At 63.8% G+C, this 18655-nt stretch overlaps 3 protein-coding genes across 3 annotated transcripts; 1 reads left to right on the top strand and 2 right to left on the bottom strand.

Moving 5' to 3' along the window:
- Positions 1 to 369: 369 nt before the first annotated feature.
- On the bottom strand, positions 370 to 6468 carry LOC137671278 (nuclear receptor subfamily 2 group F member 5-like). Its single transcript, XM_068414736.1, has 3 exons — positions 6162 to 6468; positions 1968 to 2495; positions 370 to 644 (listed from the first exon to the last, which is right to left on the bottom strand). The coding sequence occupies exons 1-3, from the start codon at positions 6466 to 6468 to the stop codon at positions 370 to 372; spliced, it is 1110 nt and encodes a 369-aa protein (XP_068270837.1).
- A 1273-nt stretch (positions 6469 to 7741) lies between these two features.
- On the top strand, positions 7742 to 9174 carry BOLA1 (bolA family member 1). The gene is made up of 2 exons (XM_068414738.1): positions 7742 to 7815; positions 8498 to 9174. Exon 2 carries the CDS (start codon positions 8514 to 8516, stop codon positions 8901 to 8903), a length of 390 nt encoding a protein of 129 aa, XP_068270839.1. The 5' UTR covers positions 7742 to 7815; positions 8498 to 8513; the 3' UTR covers positions 8904 to 9174.
- A 604-nt stretch (positions 9175 to 9778) lies between these two features.
- SV2A (synaptic vesicle glycoprotein 2A) lies at positions 9779 to 18447 on the bottom strand. The gene is made up of 12 exons (XM_068414728.1): positions 17868 to 18447; positions 16872 to 17052; positions 16594 to 16745; positions 16379 to 16512; positions 15838 to 15927; positions 15522 to 15632; positions 15343 to 15431; positions 14394 to 14558; positions 14175 to 14308; positions 13214 to 13417; positions 11981 to 12140; positions 9779 to 10696 (listed from the first exon to the last, which is right to left on the bottom strand). The coding sequence occupies exons 1-12, from the start codon at positions 18445 to 18447 to the stop codon at positions 10513 to 10515; spliced, it is 2184 nt and encodes a 727-aa protein (XP_068270829.1). The 3' UTR covers positions 9779 to 10512.
- Between the last annotated feature and the right edge of the window lie 208 nt (positions 18448 to 18655).

Below are 18655 nucleotides of genomic sequence, written 5' to 3'. Positions count from 1 at the left end.
CCTTGGGGGGGGGGGGTCCTCATCTTTGGGGTCCCATCCTTGGGGTCTTCTCCTTGGGTCCCCATCTCTGGGATCCCATCCTTGGTGTCCCCATCCTTGGGGGTCCTATATTTGGGGTCTCCATCCTTGGGGGGGGGGGTCCCATCTTTGGGATCCCATCCCTGGTTTCCCCATCCTTGAGTCCCCATCCTTGGGGTCTCCTCCTTGGGGTCCCCATCTCTGGGATCCCATCCTTGGTGTCTCCATCCTTGGGGACCTCATCTTTGGGATCCCATCCTTGGTGTCTCCATCCTTGGGTCCCCATCTTTGGGATCCCAGCCTTGATGTCCCCATCCTGGGGGTCCCCATCCTTGGGGGCAGGGGGGGGTGTCACTGCATGGGGCCGTAGGGCCAGCTGAGGGTGGCACCGGCCAGCAGCATGTCGCGGATGAGGGTCTCGATGGGGGTCTTGCCGACGAGGCGGCTGAAGAAGAGCTGCTGGACGCCGGGGGCGGACACGGCGCGCAGGGCGGGCAGGCGCAGCAGCAGGCGCCCGAAGCGGCTCGGCTGCCCGGGGTGCTGCCGCCGCACGTGCTCCTCCAGCGCGCACTGCGCCTTCTCCTGCAGCCCGGCCACCTGCGCCGGCGCCGACAGCCCCGCCGCGTCTGCGGGCACGGGAAACTGAGGCACGGCCCGGCCCCACCCCACCAAGCCCCACCCCACCAACCCCACCCCATTTAGCCCCACCCAGCCATCCCCAGCCCATTCATTCCCTGAACACCCAGAAACCCACCCCCTTGGAACCCCACCCCCTTAAGCCACGCCCCATTAAATCCCACCCCATTAACTCCCACCTCATTAAGCCCCACCCCATTAAGCCCCACCCAGTCACCCCAACCCATTCATTTCCTGCACGTCCAGACACTCAACCCCTTGGGACCCCACCCCATTAAGCCCCACCCCATTAACTCCCACCTCATTAAGCCCCGCCCCATTAAGCCCCACCCTCTTTAGCCCCACCCAGTCACCCCAACCCATTCATTCCCTGCACACCTATTGATGCCTGCTCCCTCGGAACCCCACCCTTTCAGGACCCCACCCCTTTGGGACCCCACCCCTTTGGGACCCCACCCCATTAAGCCCCACCCATTAAGCCACACCCCTTTAAGCCACGCCCCTTTTAGCCTCACCCACCTGCCCCCAGCCCATTCATTCCCTGCACACCCATTGACACTCACCCCCTTGGAACCCAACCCCCTGGGGACCCCATCCCTTTGGGACCCCACCCCATTAAGCCCCACCCCATTTAGCCACGCCCTTTTAAAGCCACGCCCCATTTAGCCACACTCACCCACACCCAACCCATTCATTCCCTGCACACCCATTGACACTCACCCTCTCAGGACCCCACCCCTTTGGGACCCCCCCACCCCTTTGGGACCCCACCCCTTTGGGACCCCACCCCATTAAGCCCCACCCCATTAAGCCACACCCCTTTAAACCACGCCCCTTTTAGCCACACCCACCTGCCCCCAGCCCATTCATTCCCTGCACACCCATTGACACTCACCCCCTTGGAACTGACCCCCTCGGGACCCCACCCCATTAAGCCCCACCCCATTTAGCCACGCCCCTTTTAGCCACGCCCCCTTTAGCCCCACCCTATTTAGCCCCACCCAGCCACCCCCAGCCCATTCATTCCCTGCAGCCCCAGAAACCCATCCCCTTGGAACCCCACCCCTTGGAATCCCACCCCATTAAGCCCCACCCCATTAAGCCCCCTCCCTTTAAGCCCCACCCCATTAAGCCCCACCCTATTTAGTCCCGCCCCATTTAGCCCCACCCTATTTAGCCCCACCCAGTCACCCCAACCCATTCATTCCCTGCACACCCATTGACACCCACCCCCTTGGGACCCCCCCCTTTGGGACCCCACCCCATCAAGCCCCCCCACACCCCCACCCCCTTAAGCCCCCCCCCGCCCTCACCGGGCGAGAAGAGCGCCACGGCCTTGAGGCAGGCGAACTCGGCAGCGTCCACCTGCAGCGCCTTCAGCCGCTCCACCTGCTCCTGGAAGAGCCGCACGTGGTCCATGAAGGCGACGACGCGCTCGGCGGCCATGGGGCCGGCGTGGAGGCCAGCGGCGGCCAGCAGCGGGGCGGCGTGCAGGGGCAGGGCCGCCTGCGCCACGTTCAGCACGAAGAGCTCGCTCCAGCCCGAGCGCAGCAAGGCCACCTGGTCGGCCAGCTGCAGGTCCGGGAAGAAGGGGATGCCCTTGGCCCACTCGACGGCGCTGAAGAGGAGGCGCGCGGCCAGCTCGCAGATGCTCTCGACGCCCACCACGCCGCCGGGCTGCAGGCACTGGGCGCCGTAGCGAGCCGGGGGGTAGGGCTCGGCGCGGAGCAGCAAGGAGATGAAGCCGCTTAAGTAGCCGTGGCCACCGTAGGGGTCCCCGGGGAGCAGGGGGTGTTGGCCGGGGCTGCTCGGGGCGTGAGCCATGCGGCCCCGCTGCACGGCTGCGGAGGGGAGCGGGAGGTCAGCACCCCTATAGGTGTCCCCCTGTGCCCCAGGGATTAAATACACCGGGCTGGGGTGCGAGCGGGACCCCCACCCAGGTTAGAGGGGGACACCCTTGGGGTGCAGCCTGCGGCCCCGGCTCCCCCAAACGCTCCCTCTGCTCAGCATCGCCCTGGCAGTGGTTGTGGGGTACGGCCCCCTCCCCACTGCCTGTACAGCCCCCTTTGTGCCACGAACCCCAGACCCCCTTTGCATCACCCCAGACCCCCTTTGCATCACCCCAAACCCCCTTTGCACCACCATGAACCCCCTTTGCATCACCCCAAACCCCTTTTCCATCACCCCAAACCCCTTTTGCCCCCCCCCTTTTTGGCTAAAACAATTCCTTCAAACCACTGGGTGTGTCCTGGAAGAAAAATGAGCTTTTTTTAGCCCAAAAAGAGCCACGCTGGAGGGCTTCATCCCCCAGCCCCATCTGCCCCCCCCGCTCACCCCTCCTGGATCCACGAGCTGAGCAGCCGATAACCCCCAAACCCACTGCCTTGGCCCTGCCGCAGCGTCAGGCCTCACGTTCCTCGTGTCTCATCCCAGCTGATTTTGGGAAAAGACACGATTTAATCCCCCTTTCCCCGCTAAATCCTGCCCTGCTCTCCCCCGACATCCTCAGGGAATAAATCCAGCCCCAAGCAGCGCCCAGCTCCCGAGCTGCTGGTGTCGGTGCTGGATTCGGTGCCGGTTCCCAGCTGGGAATGCCGGGATAAGGAGCATCATGGGGAGCAAAGCAGGTTTGGGGCACCCCAACTCGAGCTGGAGCATCCCTGTGTGATCAGATGGGGAAACTGAGGCACGGAGCAGCCTGACCCAGTAAATTAAATCCCGGGGAAGGTTTAACCCCTGGATGCTTTTCCATGGCGTTTCCCTGCGCCTGGAGGTGCCGCATCCCGCAGCGGCTTCACGCACATCCCAGGGCAGCCGGGAGCCCCCCAAAAATCAGAGCCAAGAGAGGGGGTGCGGGGAATGGGGGACCCTTCCTGGGGAATAACGCCATGCCGGGAAGCCCCCATGGTCGTGCCCACCCCAGCATCACCCAGCAGCAGCAGCTTGCGGCAAGTCTGAATTAAAACAGAGATTAAAGAGAAAAAACAAACCCCCAAAATCCCCTAAAGCCCCACCCGGGAACTCGCCTGGATCCTTTTTTTCCCCCCAGGGATTTAATCCCTGGCTCCGGCTGCACGAGGCAGGCGGAGGTTTGCTACGAGCGGGTCTCGCTGTGCCCAGGACGGCTGCAAAAATCCCCCCCCCCCAACATCCAACTGGCCTTTTTGGGGAAGAAAAGGGAAAATTGAGGGTTAGGCTTGGGCGGGTTTTGCCCCTGACCCTGATCCCACGTAATTCACATTTATTTGTGCAAACCGGGGTGCGACGCCGGGATGCTGGGGGGTCCCTTTCCCACCACGATTTTCCACCTTATTTGAATTTTTGTGGGGTTTTTTTATGCTAGAAAAGGTGACTTGTGGATTTTGGGGATTTTTTTAATGCTAGAAAACGTGATTTTCCGGGTGGGAGCATCGCTGCTGCCGAAGGAGCAGCCACTGACTCGAGTGGCTGCAGAATAAATCCCCTGTTCGGCCGATAAGGCAGAGAAGGGGGGTTTGAGCAGCTGAGCCCAGCTTGGGCCCTCGCTAGAATTATTTATAAATGCTAAAATCTATAAATAAGGACCTTGAATACAAATAAGGACCCCCCAGGTCTTTATTCAAGCAGGGAGGATGCCACACGGCAGAGATTCCGCATCGAGATTTCGGCACAGCGGCGAAGCCGATGCCCCAACGCACCATTCTGGGCTTAAAACCAAAATATCTGCTTTAAAGTTGCTGCTTTTGGGGGGAAAAAAAACCAAAATTGACTCAAAATGTGACAATGGGGCTTGTTGGAGGCAGAGGGACCGGCACATGGTGCATCGCTGGAGCCTGAAACGCGATTTTAATCCCGGTCACGCGAAGTGTTCAGGCTAATTAACCTCAGATTTACCGACACTCCTCCCAAAAAGCTGAATTCTTCATCCTTTAAAGAATATCTGTAGTATTGCCCCCGAATCCCTGTGGGTTTTTTAACAGCCACGTCCCTGGGCTACGTATAACAGAGAGGAAAAGTAAATTGTCCCCATCTCGGCACAGACCCACACCTGTAAACCGAGCCCGAGCGAAGCCCAAGAGAGATTTCGAGTTGAAAAAAGGAGTTTATGTGATGATATAATTAAATGCAACAAGAAAGGGGTTCCCTCGGCGGAGCCTTTCCCATGGGAAAAGCCAAGAAAATAGAGATACGGGGGTTTAGCCCCTGGAAGGCAAAGTCGGGGAGAGGAGGTGGGTGATGCTGGGGTGGGGGGTCGCAAAAAGGAGACGCGAGCGGGAGCCCCGAGGGAAGGGAAGAGGGAGAGGAGTTTTCTCTTTCTCTTTTCCCCCTTTTCCTTTCTCTCTCCCCACCAGCCCTTTCTCACCTGCTTTCGCTTTCCTTCCCTTACTTTCTCTTTCCCCCCTTCCCTTTTCCTTTCTCTTTCCCCCCTTCCCTTTTCCTTTCTCTTTCCCTCCTTCCCTTTTCCTTTCTCTTTTTCTTCCCGGTTTCTCTTTTTCGCTCTCTCTCGCTCTCACCTTTCTCTTTCTCTTTCATCTCTCCAGCCGGGCTCGCACGCTCCCTTCCTCCTTTCCCTTCTTTCTCTTTTTTGTCCCCGCACTTTTTCCTCCTCTTTTTCCCTCCCTTTCCCCCTTTTTCTTTTATCCTTTGCTCCCTCTTGCTCTTTTCTGCCTTTCCCCTCCTGTTCTTTTCCGCCTTCGCTTTCGCTCTTCCTCGCTCTCACCGCTCTCGTGGCACCTGCTCCCTCCTTTGCACCCCCTCTCCTTTTTATCCCCTCTCCCTTTTTTGCACTCTATTTCTTTTCTCTCCCCTCTCCTTTTCCATCCTCTCTCTCTTTCCCACCATCTCTCCTTCTTTTGCATCCCCTCTCCTTCTTTTCCAGCCTCTCCTTTTCCATCCTCTCTCCTCCTTTCTTCATCCCCTGTCCCTTTTCCATGCTCTCTCCTTCTTTCCCACCCTCTCTCCTTCTCTTCCATACCCTCTTCTTCTCTTCCATCCCCTCTCCCTTTCCCACCCCCTGTCCCTTTTCCACCCTCTCTCCTTCTTTTCCATCCCCTCTCTCCTTTTCCACCCCCTGCCCCTTTTCCATCCCCTCTCCTTCTTTTCCAGCCTCTCCTTTTCCATCCTCTCTCCTCCTTTTTTCATCCCCTGTCCCTTTTCCATACTCTCTCCTTCTTTCCCACCCTCTCTCCTCTTCCACCCTCTCTCCTTCTTTTCCAGCCTCTCCTTTTGCACCCTCTCCCCCTCTTTTCCATCCCCTCTCCTTCTTTTCCATCCTCCCTCTGTTTTTTACATCCTCTCATCTTCTTTTCCACCCTCTCTCCTTCTTTTGCATCCCCTCTCCTTTTCCACCCCCTGCCCCTTTTCCATCCCCTCTCCCTCTTTCCATCCCCTCTCCTTCTTTTGCATCCCCTCCTTTTCCATCCTCTCCCTTCTCCACCCTCTCTCCTTCTTTCCCAGCCCCTCCTTTTGCCCCCTCTCCCCCTCTAGCCCTCCCCCCGTGCCCCCCGTGCCCCCCGGCCCCCTCCCACCTTCCCGCCGCATCCCCACGCGGAGGCACTTGCGGAGCCGGCAGTACTGGCACTGGTTGCGGTGGGGCTGGTCCACGGGGCAGTCCCGGCCCCCCCGGCAGCTGTAGGACAGGTTGCGGCGCACGGAGCGTTTGAAGAAGCTTTTGCAGCCCTCGCAGGTCACCTGCCCGTAGTGCTTCCCGCTCGCCTTGTCCCCGCACACCAGGCAGTCCCCCGCCGCCCGCCCCGCCGCCTCCGGGCCCCCGGGAGGAGGAGGAGGAGGAGGAGGAAGAGGAGGCTCTGGCCACGGCCCCGCCGTCAGGGACATGCTGGGGCGGGGGGGGAGCGGCGGGGCAGGGAGGGACCCCCCCGGGGGAAGGGGGTGTCTTGGGGAGAGGGATGGGGATGGAGGGGAAGGGGAGCGGGGGGATAGGGGGAGCCTGGGATGGAGAGGGGGGTCCTGGGGTGGAGAGGGGGGAAAGGAGCCCCGGGATGGAGAGGGGGGTCCTGGGATGGAGAGGGGAGACCTGGGATGGAGAGGGGGGTCCGGGGATGGGGAGTCCGGGATGGAGAAGGGGGTCCTGGGGTGGAGGGGTGGGAAAGGAGCCCCGGGATGGAGAGGGGGGTCCTGGGGTGGGGAAGGGGGGTCCGGGATGGAGAGGGGGGTCCTGGGGTGGAGGGGGGAGACCTGGGATGGAGAGGGGGGTCCGGGGATGGGGAAGGGGAGTCCGGGATGGAGAGGGGGGGTCCGGGGTGCAGGGAGGGGGGAAAAGGAGCCCCGAGATGGAGAGGGGGGTCCTGGGGTGGAGAGGGGAGCCCTGGGATGGAGGGGTGGGAACGGAGTCCCGGAGCGAGGAGCGCCCTCCGGGCAGGGGGACCCCGGGCCGGGCAGGACCCCCGGGGCGGCGGGGCCGGAGGAACGGGAAGGGCTGGCGGCGGCGGCGGAGAGAGAGAAAAAGTTCAATCCCCTCCCGGTGGCGGGGGGAGGCCGGGGGGGCCGGGCTGGCGGCGGGGGGGGGCGGCTCCCGGGGCGGGGGGTGCCCGCCCAGGGGTGTCCGTGCAACGGGGGGGTGTAGGGACCTGGGTGTGCAAGGGGGGGTGTGAGTGTGCAACGGGGGGGTGTGTGCGCGTGGGACCGGGTGTGCAATGGGGGGGGGGAATGGGGGGGGGCAATGGGGGGGGTGCACAAGCCCCCGGTGAGCTGGGGGCCCGGGGGGGGGGACACGATGCCATCCCACACCCCGGCCAAGCCACCAGCACCCATGGGTGCCCACGGGGGCTGCCCCCGGCAGGGGACACTGGGTGTCCCCTGGGGTGGGGGGGGGTCCTCCTCCATGGGGGGGGGACGGGACACAGCGGACTGTAGATGGGTGACAGCACCCAGGGGGGACCCCAGGATCCCGGGGAGACCCCAACACCCCGGGGGGACCCCAGTACTCCGCACCCCGGGGTGTGACACGGGGGTTTGGGGACTCCCAGCCCCGGGGACCCCCAGCCCCGGCGCGGGGGCCCGGCGCCATCACACCCCCCCCCGGGACGAGCCCCGGGAGGCGGGAAAGCGCCCGCAAAGCCTCCTGGGAGCTGTAGTCCTGCCTGGATCACGTGACGGGGGCGGAGGGGGCGGAGCCGCCTCCATCTCCCAGCGTGCTCAGCGGCGGAGCGGCGCGGCGCCACGGTGAGGGCCCGGGGGGGGTTTGGGGCCTCGGGGGGGTTTGGGGGTCACCCCTGAGCTATACGGGGGGGGCGGGGGGGGGACGGGCCCTTCTCTCCCTGCGCCCCTCCCCGCTGCTGGACCACCACACACCCCCCCGCCCAGCTTCAGGGCCTGGTCCTGCAGGGCCCCCCCAAACTCCCCCCCCTTCCTCCCCCCTTCATTTACAGGCCCTGATCCTACAGACCCCCCCCCCCAAACTCACCCCTCCATGCAACCCCATGTCCCCCCCCTCCTCCCACCCCCATTTACAGGCCCTGATCCTGCAGGACCCCCCCCAAACTCACCCCCCCCCCATGAACCCCATTGTCCCCCCTTCCTTCTGCCCCCATAAATGGGGTCTAGTCCTGTGGAGCCCCCCCCAAACTCATCGCCCCCCCAACATGGAGCCCCCCTATTCCCCCCCCCTTCCTCCCACCCCCATTTACAAGCTCTGATCCTGCAGGACCCCCCCCAGACTCAGCCCCCTTAACCCCCCCCCATGTCCCCCCCTTCCTGCTGCCCCCATAAATGGGATCTGATCCTGCAGACCCCCCCCAAACTCACCCCCCCCTGCAACCCCATTCCCCCCCCTTTCCTCCCACCCCCCTCCATGGGCTCTGCCCCTGCGGACTCCCCCCCAACACCCCTCTCTCTCTCCCCGCAGCCCCCCCTCTCCGTGGATGCGGGGTCCCCTCCTGGCAGCCACCACCCGGGGGCTGGGGGCCATGGCGGAGGGTCCCCTGGCCCGCACCATCCGTGCCAAGCTGGCCGCGGCCCTGCAGCCCACCCACCTCGAGGTGCTGGACGAGAGCTCTCGCCACGGCGGCCCCCCCGGCGCCGAGAGCCATTTCGGGGTGGTGGTGGTGAGCGGGCGCTTCGAGGGGCTCCCCCCGCTGCAGCGGCACCGCCTCGTCCACGCCGCCCTCAGCGCCGAGCTCGCCGGACCCCTGCACGCCCTCGCCATCGTCGCCAGGACCCCCCAGCAATGGGAGAGCGACCCCAGCGTCCCCCCAAGACCCCCGTGTCTGGGGGGGTCCAAGCAGGAGCGGCGCGGGGACACCGGGGAGTGAGCAGTGACGGCAGCGCTGGGGTGACCCCCCCCTTGGTGACACCACGACGGACCCCAAATTGGTGGGGGGGCAAAAAGAGGGGGGTGACCCCCCCCCCCCAGCATCACCCCATGGGTCCCACCCTGACCCCAGCAACTGCGCAACGTCCCCGCTCCCACCTTGGGGGGGATTTTGGGGGTGTCCCCCCCCCTTTACTTTAATTTTTAAACAAATTCATCATCTGGGGGCGCATCCCCCACCCCAAAAAAAATAAATGCTCTTGGAACCAGCAGCCAGACGATCCTTGCGCCGGGGGGGCGTTTTTTTTTTGCTTTTTCGATGGGTTTTGTGGAGTTTTTTTTTGGTTTAATTAATTTACAAACATCTAAAAACTACAGCACGGCACGACTGCGCACGGACAGAACTGGGGGGGGGCTCCCCGAGGGGCCAGCTACACCGAAGGGGGGGGCAAGGAGGAGGAGGAGGAGGAGGAGATGAAGCACACGGCGCTCGAGCGCTTATGGGGGGGCTGCTCACGATGGTGGGGGGCTGCCCAGGGTGGTGGGGGGCTGCCAGGGTGTGGGGGGCTGCCAGGGTGTGGGGGGCTGCCAGGGGTCTCCAAAGTGCTTTTGCATAGACCAACCCTTCCCATCCCTCGCTGGGGGGGGGGGCACAGCCCCAGGACCCCCCCCCCCTACTCTGTACCCCGATTATTTTGCGGGGGGGGGGGCCCAGTGCTGCCTCCAGGCGCCGCTTTGTGCTTTGCAAACCGCTGGTGGTTTTGTGCTCTGGGCTGGAGGGGGGGGAAAGGGGTGCAGGGGGGGGGAAAAGGGGTGCAGGGGCACCCAGCACCCCACCCCCCCAGCACCCCTAAGAAAATCCTTTAAAAACGAGTTAAAAAAAATAAATAAATGGCAGTTTGGGGAGTGCCCACCCCCCTGCACCCCACAAAGCAGCTGTGCCCCCCCCTCAATCCAAAGGGGGGGGGTCTGGGGCAGCGCTTGTGGCCCCCCCCACACCCCCAAGCAGCACGCGAAGGGCGGCAGCACCCATGGGTGACGCCTCGGGGCACCCAGTGCCTGGTGTAGGGGTGGGGGGGGTACCCACTGCACCCCAAAATTAAACGAGGGGGCTGGAGGTGTGCCCCCCCCCCCCCAATCCTCCTGGGGTGCAGCTGGAGCCCTGCTGCCCTCACCGATGGGGAAACTGAGTCACGGAGCCACCACTGCCACATCCCTGCCTCACTGAGGATGGAGCCTTCATCCTCCTCCTCCTCCTCCTCCCTGGCCCTGCATGGGGGGGGCACAGGGCTTGTCCTGCACCCCCAACCCCCTCACTCGCAGCCCCCCAGGAACGAGCAGCTATTCACAGAGGGGACGACACCGAGAGAAGAAATGGGGGGGCTGGGGGGGTTTGAGGGGGTGGGAGGGGGGGGTTGGGGGTTCGGGGGGGCTGGAGGGGGTAGTTAGGGGTTTGGGGGGGGGGGGGGGGCAGGGGGGAGTTTGGGGGGGGGCCAAGTGCAAATGAAGATCCCAAATGCTCCAAGAAGACGTTTCACAGTGTCTAACGCGACTAATGCCCGGGGAGGGGGGCTGGGGTTTGGGGGGGGGGGTCCCTGTGCCCCCTCCCCTCACTGCAGGACCTGCCCCCGCGTTTCGGGCAGTTTGAGGGCGAGGGAGCTGCCGAGGGCGAGGGCGGCGGAGGCCAGGAGGATGGGCACGGCCTTGGTGATGCCCACGAAGGAGGTGAAGATGCTGATGCCCAGCACGGCCGCCAGCTTGCAGAGCGCGTTGAGGAAGCCGAAGGCCGTCGTCCTGCGGGCGCGGGGACACGGCGGTGGCACGGGGACACGGCGGTGGCACGGGGACACCGGGGTGGCACGGCCCACCCAGCCCTGAGGGACCCCTGCTGTCCTCCACCCCGTGGGCTGCGCCCGCAGCACCCGAAAACTCACACCCAGCACCCCCGTGCCCAGCGGCCAGCACCCAAAACCTGGTGCCCAGCAGCTGGCACCCCACATCTGGCACCCAGCACTCCAAACCCCACCCCTGGCACCCAAAACCTCACCCCCAGGACCCCACATTTACACCCAGTACCCAAAACCTCACACCTAGCACCCAAAACCTTGCACCCAGCAGCCCACATCTGGCACCCAGCACCCAAGACCTCACACCCAGCACCCCACCTCTTGCAACCAGCACCCTAAACCTCGCACCTAGCACCCCACACCTCATCCCCAGGACCCACAACTGGCACCCAGCATCCAAAACCTCATCTCCAGGACCCCACATTTGCACCCAGTACCCAAAATCCTGCACCCAGCAGCCAAAATCTTGTACCCAGCACCCAAAACCTCACCCCCAGGACCCCACATTTACCCTAGCACCCAAAACCTCATACCTAGCACCCAAATCTTGCACCCAGCAGCCCATATCTGGCACCCAGCACCCAAGACCTCACACCCAGCACCCCACATCTTGCAACCAGCACCCTAAACCTTGCCCCCAGCACCCAAAACCTCACCCCCAGCACCCCACATTTGCACCCAATACCCAAAATCCTGCACCCAGCATCCTGTACCTGGCACCCATCATCCAAAATCTTGTACCTAGCACCCAAAACCTTGCACCCAGCACCCAAAACCTCACCCCCAGGACCCCACATTTACCCTAGCACCCAAAACCTCATACCTAGCACCCAAAACCTTGCACCCAGCGTCCAAAATCTTGCCACCAGCACCCAAAACCTCACCCCCAGGACCCCACATTTACCCTAGCACCCAAAACCTCATACCTAACACCCAAATCTTGCACCCACCAGCCCACATCTGGCACCCAGCACCCAAGACCTCACACCCAGCACCCCACATTTGCACCCAGCACCCTAAACCTTGCCCCCAGCACCCAAAGCCTCACTCCCAGGACCCCACATTTACACCCAGCACCCAAAATCCTGCACCCAGCATCTGGTGTCTGGTACCCAGCATCCCAAAACCTCACCCTCAGGGCCCACAACTGGCACCCAGCACCCAAACCCTCCCACCTGGCACCCAACCCCTCCCCATTGGCGCGCCCCACCGTGCCCCCAGCCCCCCGCACCTCTTGTCGGAGGGGTAGAGCTCCACGGTGAGCACGTCGAGCGCGTTCCAGGAGGCGATGCTGACGCCGCCGAAGAGGCAGAGCAGCGCGATCATGGCCGACTCGCTGTTGCCGAAGGAGAGGAAGAAGCAGCTGACGCAGGACATGACGCTGGAGCCGGCTGCGGTGGGACACGGGGACACGTCAGGGCTGCGAGGGGACACGCGGCCTCCCCGCGCGCCGCGGCGGAGGGGGGAAACTGAGGCAGGAGGGCATGGAGCCACAGAAGGGTGTGGGTGGGGAGGGACCTTCAAGGACCATCTAAGCCTGCCATGAGTGGGGACGTCTCCCACCAGAGCAGGTTGCCCAGAGCCCCGTCCCACTTGACCTTGAGTGTCCCCAGGGATGGGGCATCTCCCACCTCCCTGGCACCCAGTGTCCAAAAATCTTGTACCCAGCACCCAAAACCTCACCCCCAGGACCCCACATTTACACCCAGCACCCAAGACCTCACACCTAGCACCCAAAACCTTGCACCAAGCAGCCAACCAACATCTGGCACCCAGCACCCAAGACCTCACACCTGGCACCCAAAACCTTGCACCCAGCAGCCCAAACCTTGCCCCAGCACCCAAAACGTCACCCTCAGCACCCAAAACCTCACCCCCAGGACCCCACATTTACACCCAGCACCCAAAACGTCATACCTAGCACCCAAAACCTTGCCCCCAGCACCCAAAACCTCACCCCCAGGGCCCCACATTTGCACCCAGCACCCAAAACCTCATACCTAGCACCCAAAACCTTGCCCCCAGCACCCAAAACCTCACCCCCAGGGCCCCACATTTGCACCCAGCACCCAAAACCTCACACCTAGCACTCAACCAACATCTGGCACCCAGCACCCAAGACCTCACACCTGGCACCCAGAACCTTGCACCAAGCAGCCAACCAACATCTGGCACCCAGCACCCAAGACCTCACGCACTTGGCACCCAAAACCTTGCACCCAGCAGCCCAAACCTTGCCCGAACACCCAAAACCTCACCCCCAGGACCCCACATTTACACCCAGCACCCAAACTTCATATCTAGCACCCAAAACCTTGCCCCCAGCACCCAAGACCTCCCCCCCAGGACCCCACATTTACACCCAGCACCCAAAACCTCACACCTAGCACCCAAAACCTCATACCCAGCAGCCCAGGGCAGCGTCTCACCACCCTCTGCGTAACGACCCCCCCCTTACACTCACCCAGCATGCGCAGGCGGCCGATCTTGTCCATGAGGAGGGCCGAGACGATGTTCCCGGGGAGGACGGCCAGGGTGCCCAGGAAACTCACGAAGTAGATCATGTAGGCGTTGTTGTCGTCGCTGAAGTCCAGCTGGCAGCCCTCCTTGTTGTGCAGGAAGGTGCTGTTCACCACCCGGCTGTTGATGAACTTGTACTCAAAGAGATCTGTTGGGGGAGAAGGGGGTCGGTGAGGTCTGTGATGGGCTGTTGGAGATGACACTGAAAGTGATGGGTCATGGGATGGTCAAAAGTTGGGATGGACGCTTGGCAAAGCCACCTGGTTGGTTAATACCAGGGGATCGGTGAGCTGGTCCTGCTCAGCCTGAGCTGTTGGGCACCGTAGAGGGGGAGAAAGTCTGTGTGGTTCAGAAGATATGTTGGGGAAACCAGTTTGGGTCACAGAATCCCAGAATCACTGAGGTTGGAAGAGCCCTCTGGGCTCATCGAGTCCAACCATGGCCCTGACACCACCATGGCAACTAGACCAGGGCACTAAGGGCCATGTCCAGGCTTGTCTTAAACCCCTCCAGAGATGGTGACTCCACCACCTCCCTGGGCAGCCCCTTCCAGTGTCTAATGACCCTTGCTGAGAAGAAATGCTTCCTGATGTCCAACCTGACCCTCCCCTGGCCAAGCTTGAGGCTGTGTCCTCTTGTCCTATCACTGGTTGCCCAGGAGAAGAGGCCGACTCCCACCCCGCTCCAACCTCCCTCCAGGTAGTTGCAGACTGCACTAAGGTCACCTCTGAGCCTCCTCTTCTCCAGGCTAAACACCCCCGGCTCCCTCAGCCGTTCCTCGCAGGTCAGACCCTCCAGACCCTTCCCCAGCTTGGTCGCCCTCCTCTGCACTCGCTCCAACACCTCAACATCAAGGAGTCTCCCTCCTTGTCCCAATTCCCTTCCAGCCCTGTCCCCCCTCCTACCCGTGTTGTAGAAGACGGTGGAGATGAAGGTGCAGTTCTTGAAGAAGGTGTTGCTGGAGGTGATGTCCTCGAAGTAGCACTCCTCGAAGAGCGAGTCCTCGAACGTCACCGACTTCATCCTCAGGCCGATGAACCTGGCGGGGGTTTGGGATGGGAAGAGCCCAGCTCGTCACCTCATCGCTGCACCGAGCGGGCCCGGCCTCGGCGCCCCCCACGCACTTGTCGTTGAAGTACTCCCCGCCCTGGTGGATCTGGTTCTCCAGGGTGAAGTTGAAGGTGAAGTGCCGGACCTTCTCGCGGGTGAAGAGCTTGGTGCGCGAGGCGTACTCGATGTTCTGCAGGTGCTTGATCATGTCCGGGAACCACACGGTCAGCCCGTAGTAGCTGCGGGGGAGAGGGGCTGAGCCCGGGCACCGCCGTGCCAGGCCCACCAGTCCCGTCCCAGTACTGCCAGTCCCATCCCAGTCCTGTCCCAGTGCGGCCAGTCTCATCCCAGTGCTGTCTGTCCCACCCCAGTGTTGCCCGTCCCACCCCAGTGCTGCCAGCCCCACCCCAGTGCTGCCAGCCCCACCCCAGTCCCATCCCAGTGTTGCCAGTCTAATCCCAGTGATGCCCATTCCATCCCAGTGCTGCCCATCCCACTACCAGTCCCATCCCAGTGTTGCCAGTCTAATCCCAGTGCTGCCCATCCCATTCCATCTCAGTGCTGCCCAACTCCATCCCAGTGCTGCCCATCCCACTGCCAGCCTCATCCCTGTGCTGCCCAGCTCCATCCCAGTGCTCCTTGTCCCATCCCATCCCAGTGCTGCCAGTGCCATCCCAGTGCTATGCCAATGCTGTCAGCCCCATGCCAGTGCTGCCAGCCCCATCCCATCCCAGTGCTGCCCATCCCAGCGCTGCCCATCCTGCTGCCAGTCCCATCCCAGTGCTGCCAGCCCCATTCCAGTGCTGCCCAGCTCCATCCCAGTGCTGCCCAGCTCCATCCCAGTGCTGCCAGTCCCTTCCCAGTGCTGTCCCAGTGCTGCCCATCCTGCTGCCAGTCCCATCCCCATGCTTCCAGTCCCATCCCAGTGCTGCCAGCCCCATCCCAGCCCCACCCGGGTGCTGCCCAGCTCCCACCACGCCGCGGGGTGACACCGTGACCCCCCCGGGTGCCCCCCAGCCCCACCTGAAGGACATGGTGAACCACACGGCCATCATCATCAGCGTGACCCGGCGGTACTCGGGCGCGAAGCACTGCTGGAAGTTGCTCCAGACCTACGGGAGGGGACACGAGAGGTGACACGAGAGGTGACACGAGAGGTGACACGAGAGGTGACACGAGAGGTGACGAGGGTCCGGCCCCACCTGCTGCGAGAGGTTGAGGCATCGGACGAGCCAGCGCCGGTACCACGTCCCCGTGTCCGACTGGATCTCGATGAGCTCGTCCTCCCGCTTGATGGTCTTGATGTGGGTCACCTGCGGGGAGGGGACAGTCTGGGGACACTGGGAGGCGCCAGCCTGGGCCAAGGCTCCCAGGTGAGACCCGTCGCCACCTCGTGCCTCAGTTTCCCCACCCGCTGAAGCAGGGCTGACCCCCTCGGGGTGGGAACTGCAGCTCCTGCTCCTCCGAGCCCACCTTGGCTGGAGGCTCAGCCCCAGGGTCTGGGGGGGGCGACCTTACCGAGAAGACCCTCTCGGGGTGGCCCTTGGCCCTCATGTTGGTGTCGTGGACCTGCTTCAGCACCATCCAGGCCTCGTCGTGTTTGCCGTTCTGCGAGGCAGAGCCCGGGCTCAGCGCGGGACCGTTCCTGCTCCTGTCCCAGCGCCCGCTCAGGGGCCCTGCCTGGGTCCCACCACCCAATTGGGGGTCCCTACCTGGGTCCCCTCATCTCCATCACCCACTTGGGGTCTCTGCCCAGCTCCCCCCATCTCTGCCACCAGCTCAGGGTCCCTGCCTGGGTCCCACCACCCACCTGGGGGTCCCTGCACAGGTCCCTCCATCCCCATCACCTGCTTGGGGTCCCTCCATCCCCATCACCCACTCAGGGTCCCTGCCTGGGTCCCACCACCCACTTGGGGGGTCCTTACCTGGGTTTCCCATCCCCATCACCCACTTGGGGTCCCTGCCCAGCTCCCCACCATCCCACCACCCGCTTGGGGTCCCCACTTGCACCCCCCCGAGCAGGACACGTCCCTGTGCCCCCCCCCCCAGGTCCGCTCACCTCCAGGAAGAAGCGGGGGCTCTCGGGCATGGTGGTGAGCGCCCCGATGGCGAAGACCGAGGGGAAGGCGCAGACGAGGACGAAGACCCTCCAGCTGTGGAACTGGTACGCCGAGCCCATCTGGAAGCTCCAGCCTACGGAGACAGGTCAGGACGTGGTGGTGGTGCTGAGACCTCCCCAACTGGGCACACGCCGCGGTGCCGGCGGGCTCCTACCGTAGTGGGGGATGATGGCCCAAGCCATGGCGGAGGCGTAGATGCCACCGATCATCCAGAACATGCAGAGCCAGCTCAGGTGCTCCCCGCGCTTCTCCTGCGCCAGGAACTCCGAGAAGTAGGAGAAGACAATGGGGATGGAGCCGCCGATGCTGGGGGACGGAGGGATGGGATGGACGGTGTCACCACCCACCCCAGCGACCCCAAAAACCGGGGGGTCTCGGCACTCAGCCCCCCACCTGTGTGCCCCACATGGGTGCCTGGGTGTCCCCCCTTACCCCACGCCCGAGAGGAGGCGGCAGAAGAGGAAGGTGCCGTAGCCTTGGACGAAGGAGGAGAAGAAGGCGAAGACGCTGTTGACGGAGAGGGAGATGAGGAGGCACTGCCTTCGGCCCAGGCGGTCGGCCAGCCCGCCCCACAGGAACGCGCCCACCATCATGCCCAGGTACACGATGAGCCCTGGGTGGGGGGGACACGGTGACATCAGTGATGGGGGGACACAGGGACCCGCACCCCGGGTCACCCATGGAGGGTGGCCATGGGGCTGGCGGTGACCCCCCTGTGTCCCCGCACATGGAGGGGGGACCGACCCCTATGTGTGAGTGGTGGGGTGGAGGGCGGACACCCGGGGGTGTCAGAAGGGCCCCCAGCCCCAGCCACCTCCCTCTGCGCCTCCATGCCCCCCCCAGATCTCCTTGTGTCCCCCCTACACCCTGTGGTGTCCCCCCATACCCGAGGTCCCTCCATACGCCCCCGGATCCTGCCCTGCGTGTCCCCCCATACCCACCGTGTCCCCCTGCACCCCCATATCTCCTTGTGACCCTCCACATCTGTGTCCCTCGTGTTGCCTGTGTCCCCCCATAGCCCCACGTCTCCCTGTGCCCCCCACATCTCCCTGTGCCCCCCACATCCTTCCATGTCCCTCAATCCCCCCATATCCCCTATGTCTCTCCATGTCCCCCATATTCCCTATGTCCCCCATATTCCCTATGTCCCCCTACGTCCCCCTATGGTGTCCCCCTATGGTGTCCCCCTATGGTGTCCCCCTATGGTGTCCCCATCTGCTCATCTCTCCCCACACCTCCCCCTGTCCTCCTGTCCCCCTATACCCCATTTGCCCCTCCATCTCCTCGTCTGCTTCTGTCCCCCCATATCTCTCCAAATCCCTCATCTCCCAACGCCCCTCCATGTCCCTCAATCCTCTCCTGTCCCCCCACACCCCTCTACCTGCCCCTGTCCCCCCCCACCTCCCTGTCCCCCCGTCCCCCCCTCACCCAGCATGCCCTTGTTGGAGTCGGAGAGGCACATGTCCTTCTCGGCGCTGGGCAGGACGAAGCCCACCACGAAGACCTCCACGCCGTCGGCCATGAGGGCCAGTCCCAGGACGAAGTAGAGGGTCCACTGGAAGCGGCCGTGGCCGCACTCCTGCAGGATGAGCTCGTACTGCTGCGCCAGCTCCTCCTTGTCCTTCCGCCGCTGCCCCTCGCCGTCCTCGAAGGCGCCCGCCGCCACCTCGGCCCCCAGCCGCTCCCCGGCCTTCAGCGAGTCGTGCCGGGGGATGCCCTGGTACTCGCCTTCGTAGATCTCATCCTCCTCGTCGTGGCCCTCGGTGGCGTCGCTGGAAGCCCCCTCCTCTTCGTTGGCCCCCTCGCCCCCCCGGTAGTAGCCATCCTGGGGCGGGTAGTCTTCGTCGTCCTCCTCTTCCTCGAAGCGGGAGTAGGAGCGCTTGGTGTACTCGTCCTGCACGCGGTCCATGCCCCTGCTCACCTTCTTGGCCGCGTGCCTCTTCACCTCCTTGGCGATGTCCTTGGCGCCGCGGATGAACGCCGTCCGGTCGCGGAAGCTCTCGTCCATGGTGCCGGTGGGGTCGGTTGGGATGGCGAGAGGGGGGGGGGGGGGGTCCTCTGCGTCGGGGGCTGCGGCCTCACGCCCGGGGGCCGCGGTGGGATGCGGGGGGCCGGGTGACGGCGCTACCCATCCGCGTGGCACCGGCTGGGAGGGGACACGGGGGGGGGACCCCGGACGCTGGCCGGGACCTGAGGAGCCCAGACACAAGGAGGGG

This window comes from Nyctibius grandis, chromosome 17 (assembly GCF_013368605.1).
Source record: "Nyctibius grandis isolate bNycGra1 chromosome 17, bNycGra1.pri, whole genome shotgun sequence".
Taxonomy (NCBI): Eukaryota; Metazoa; Chordata; class Aves; order Nyctibiiformes; family Nyctibiidae; genus Nyctibius; species Nyctibius grandis.
This window is presented reverse-complemented; position numbering and strand designations above follow the sequence as displayed.

Excerpts from the sequence above, each read along its gene's own strand:
- LOC137671278 (XM_068414736.1), bottom strand. The coding sequence starts at position 6,468 with ATGTCCCTGACGGCGGGGCCGTGGCCAGAGCCTCCTCTTCCTCCTCCT. Across the intron at positions 2,496-6,161 it reads CGTGGGGATGCGGCGGGAAG|CCGTGCAGCGGGGCCGCATG; the intron begins GTGGGAGGGGGC and ends TCCCCTCCGCAG. Across the intron at positions 645-1,967 it reads CGTGGCGCTCTTCTCGCCCG|ACGCGGCGGGGCTGTCGGCG; the intron begins GTGAGGGCGGGG and ends CCGTGCCCGCAG.
- BOLA1 (XM_068414738.1), top strand. The coding sequence starts at position 8,514 with ATGCGGGGTCCCCTCCTGGCAGCCACCACCCGGGGGCTGGGGGCCATG.
- SV2A (XM_068414728.1), bottom strand. The coding sequence starts at position 18,447 with ATGGACGAGAGCTTCCGCGACCGGACGGCGTTCATCCGCGGCGCCAAG. Across the intron at positions 17,053-17,867 it reads CTCCAACAAGGGCATGCTGG|GGCTCATCGTGTACCTGGGC; the intron begins GTGAGGGGGGGA and ends CCCCCCACCCAG. Across the intron at positions 15,432-15,521 it reads GCCTCAACCTCTCGCAGCAG|GTCTGGAGCAACTTCCAGCA; the intron begins GTGGGGCCGGAC and ends CCCCTCCCGTAG.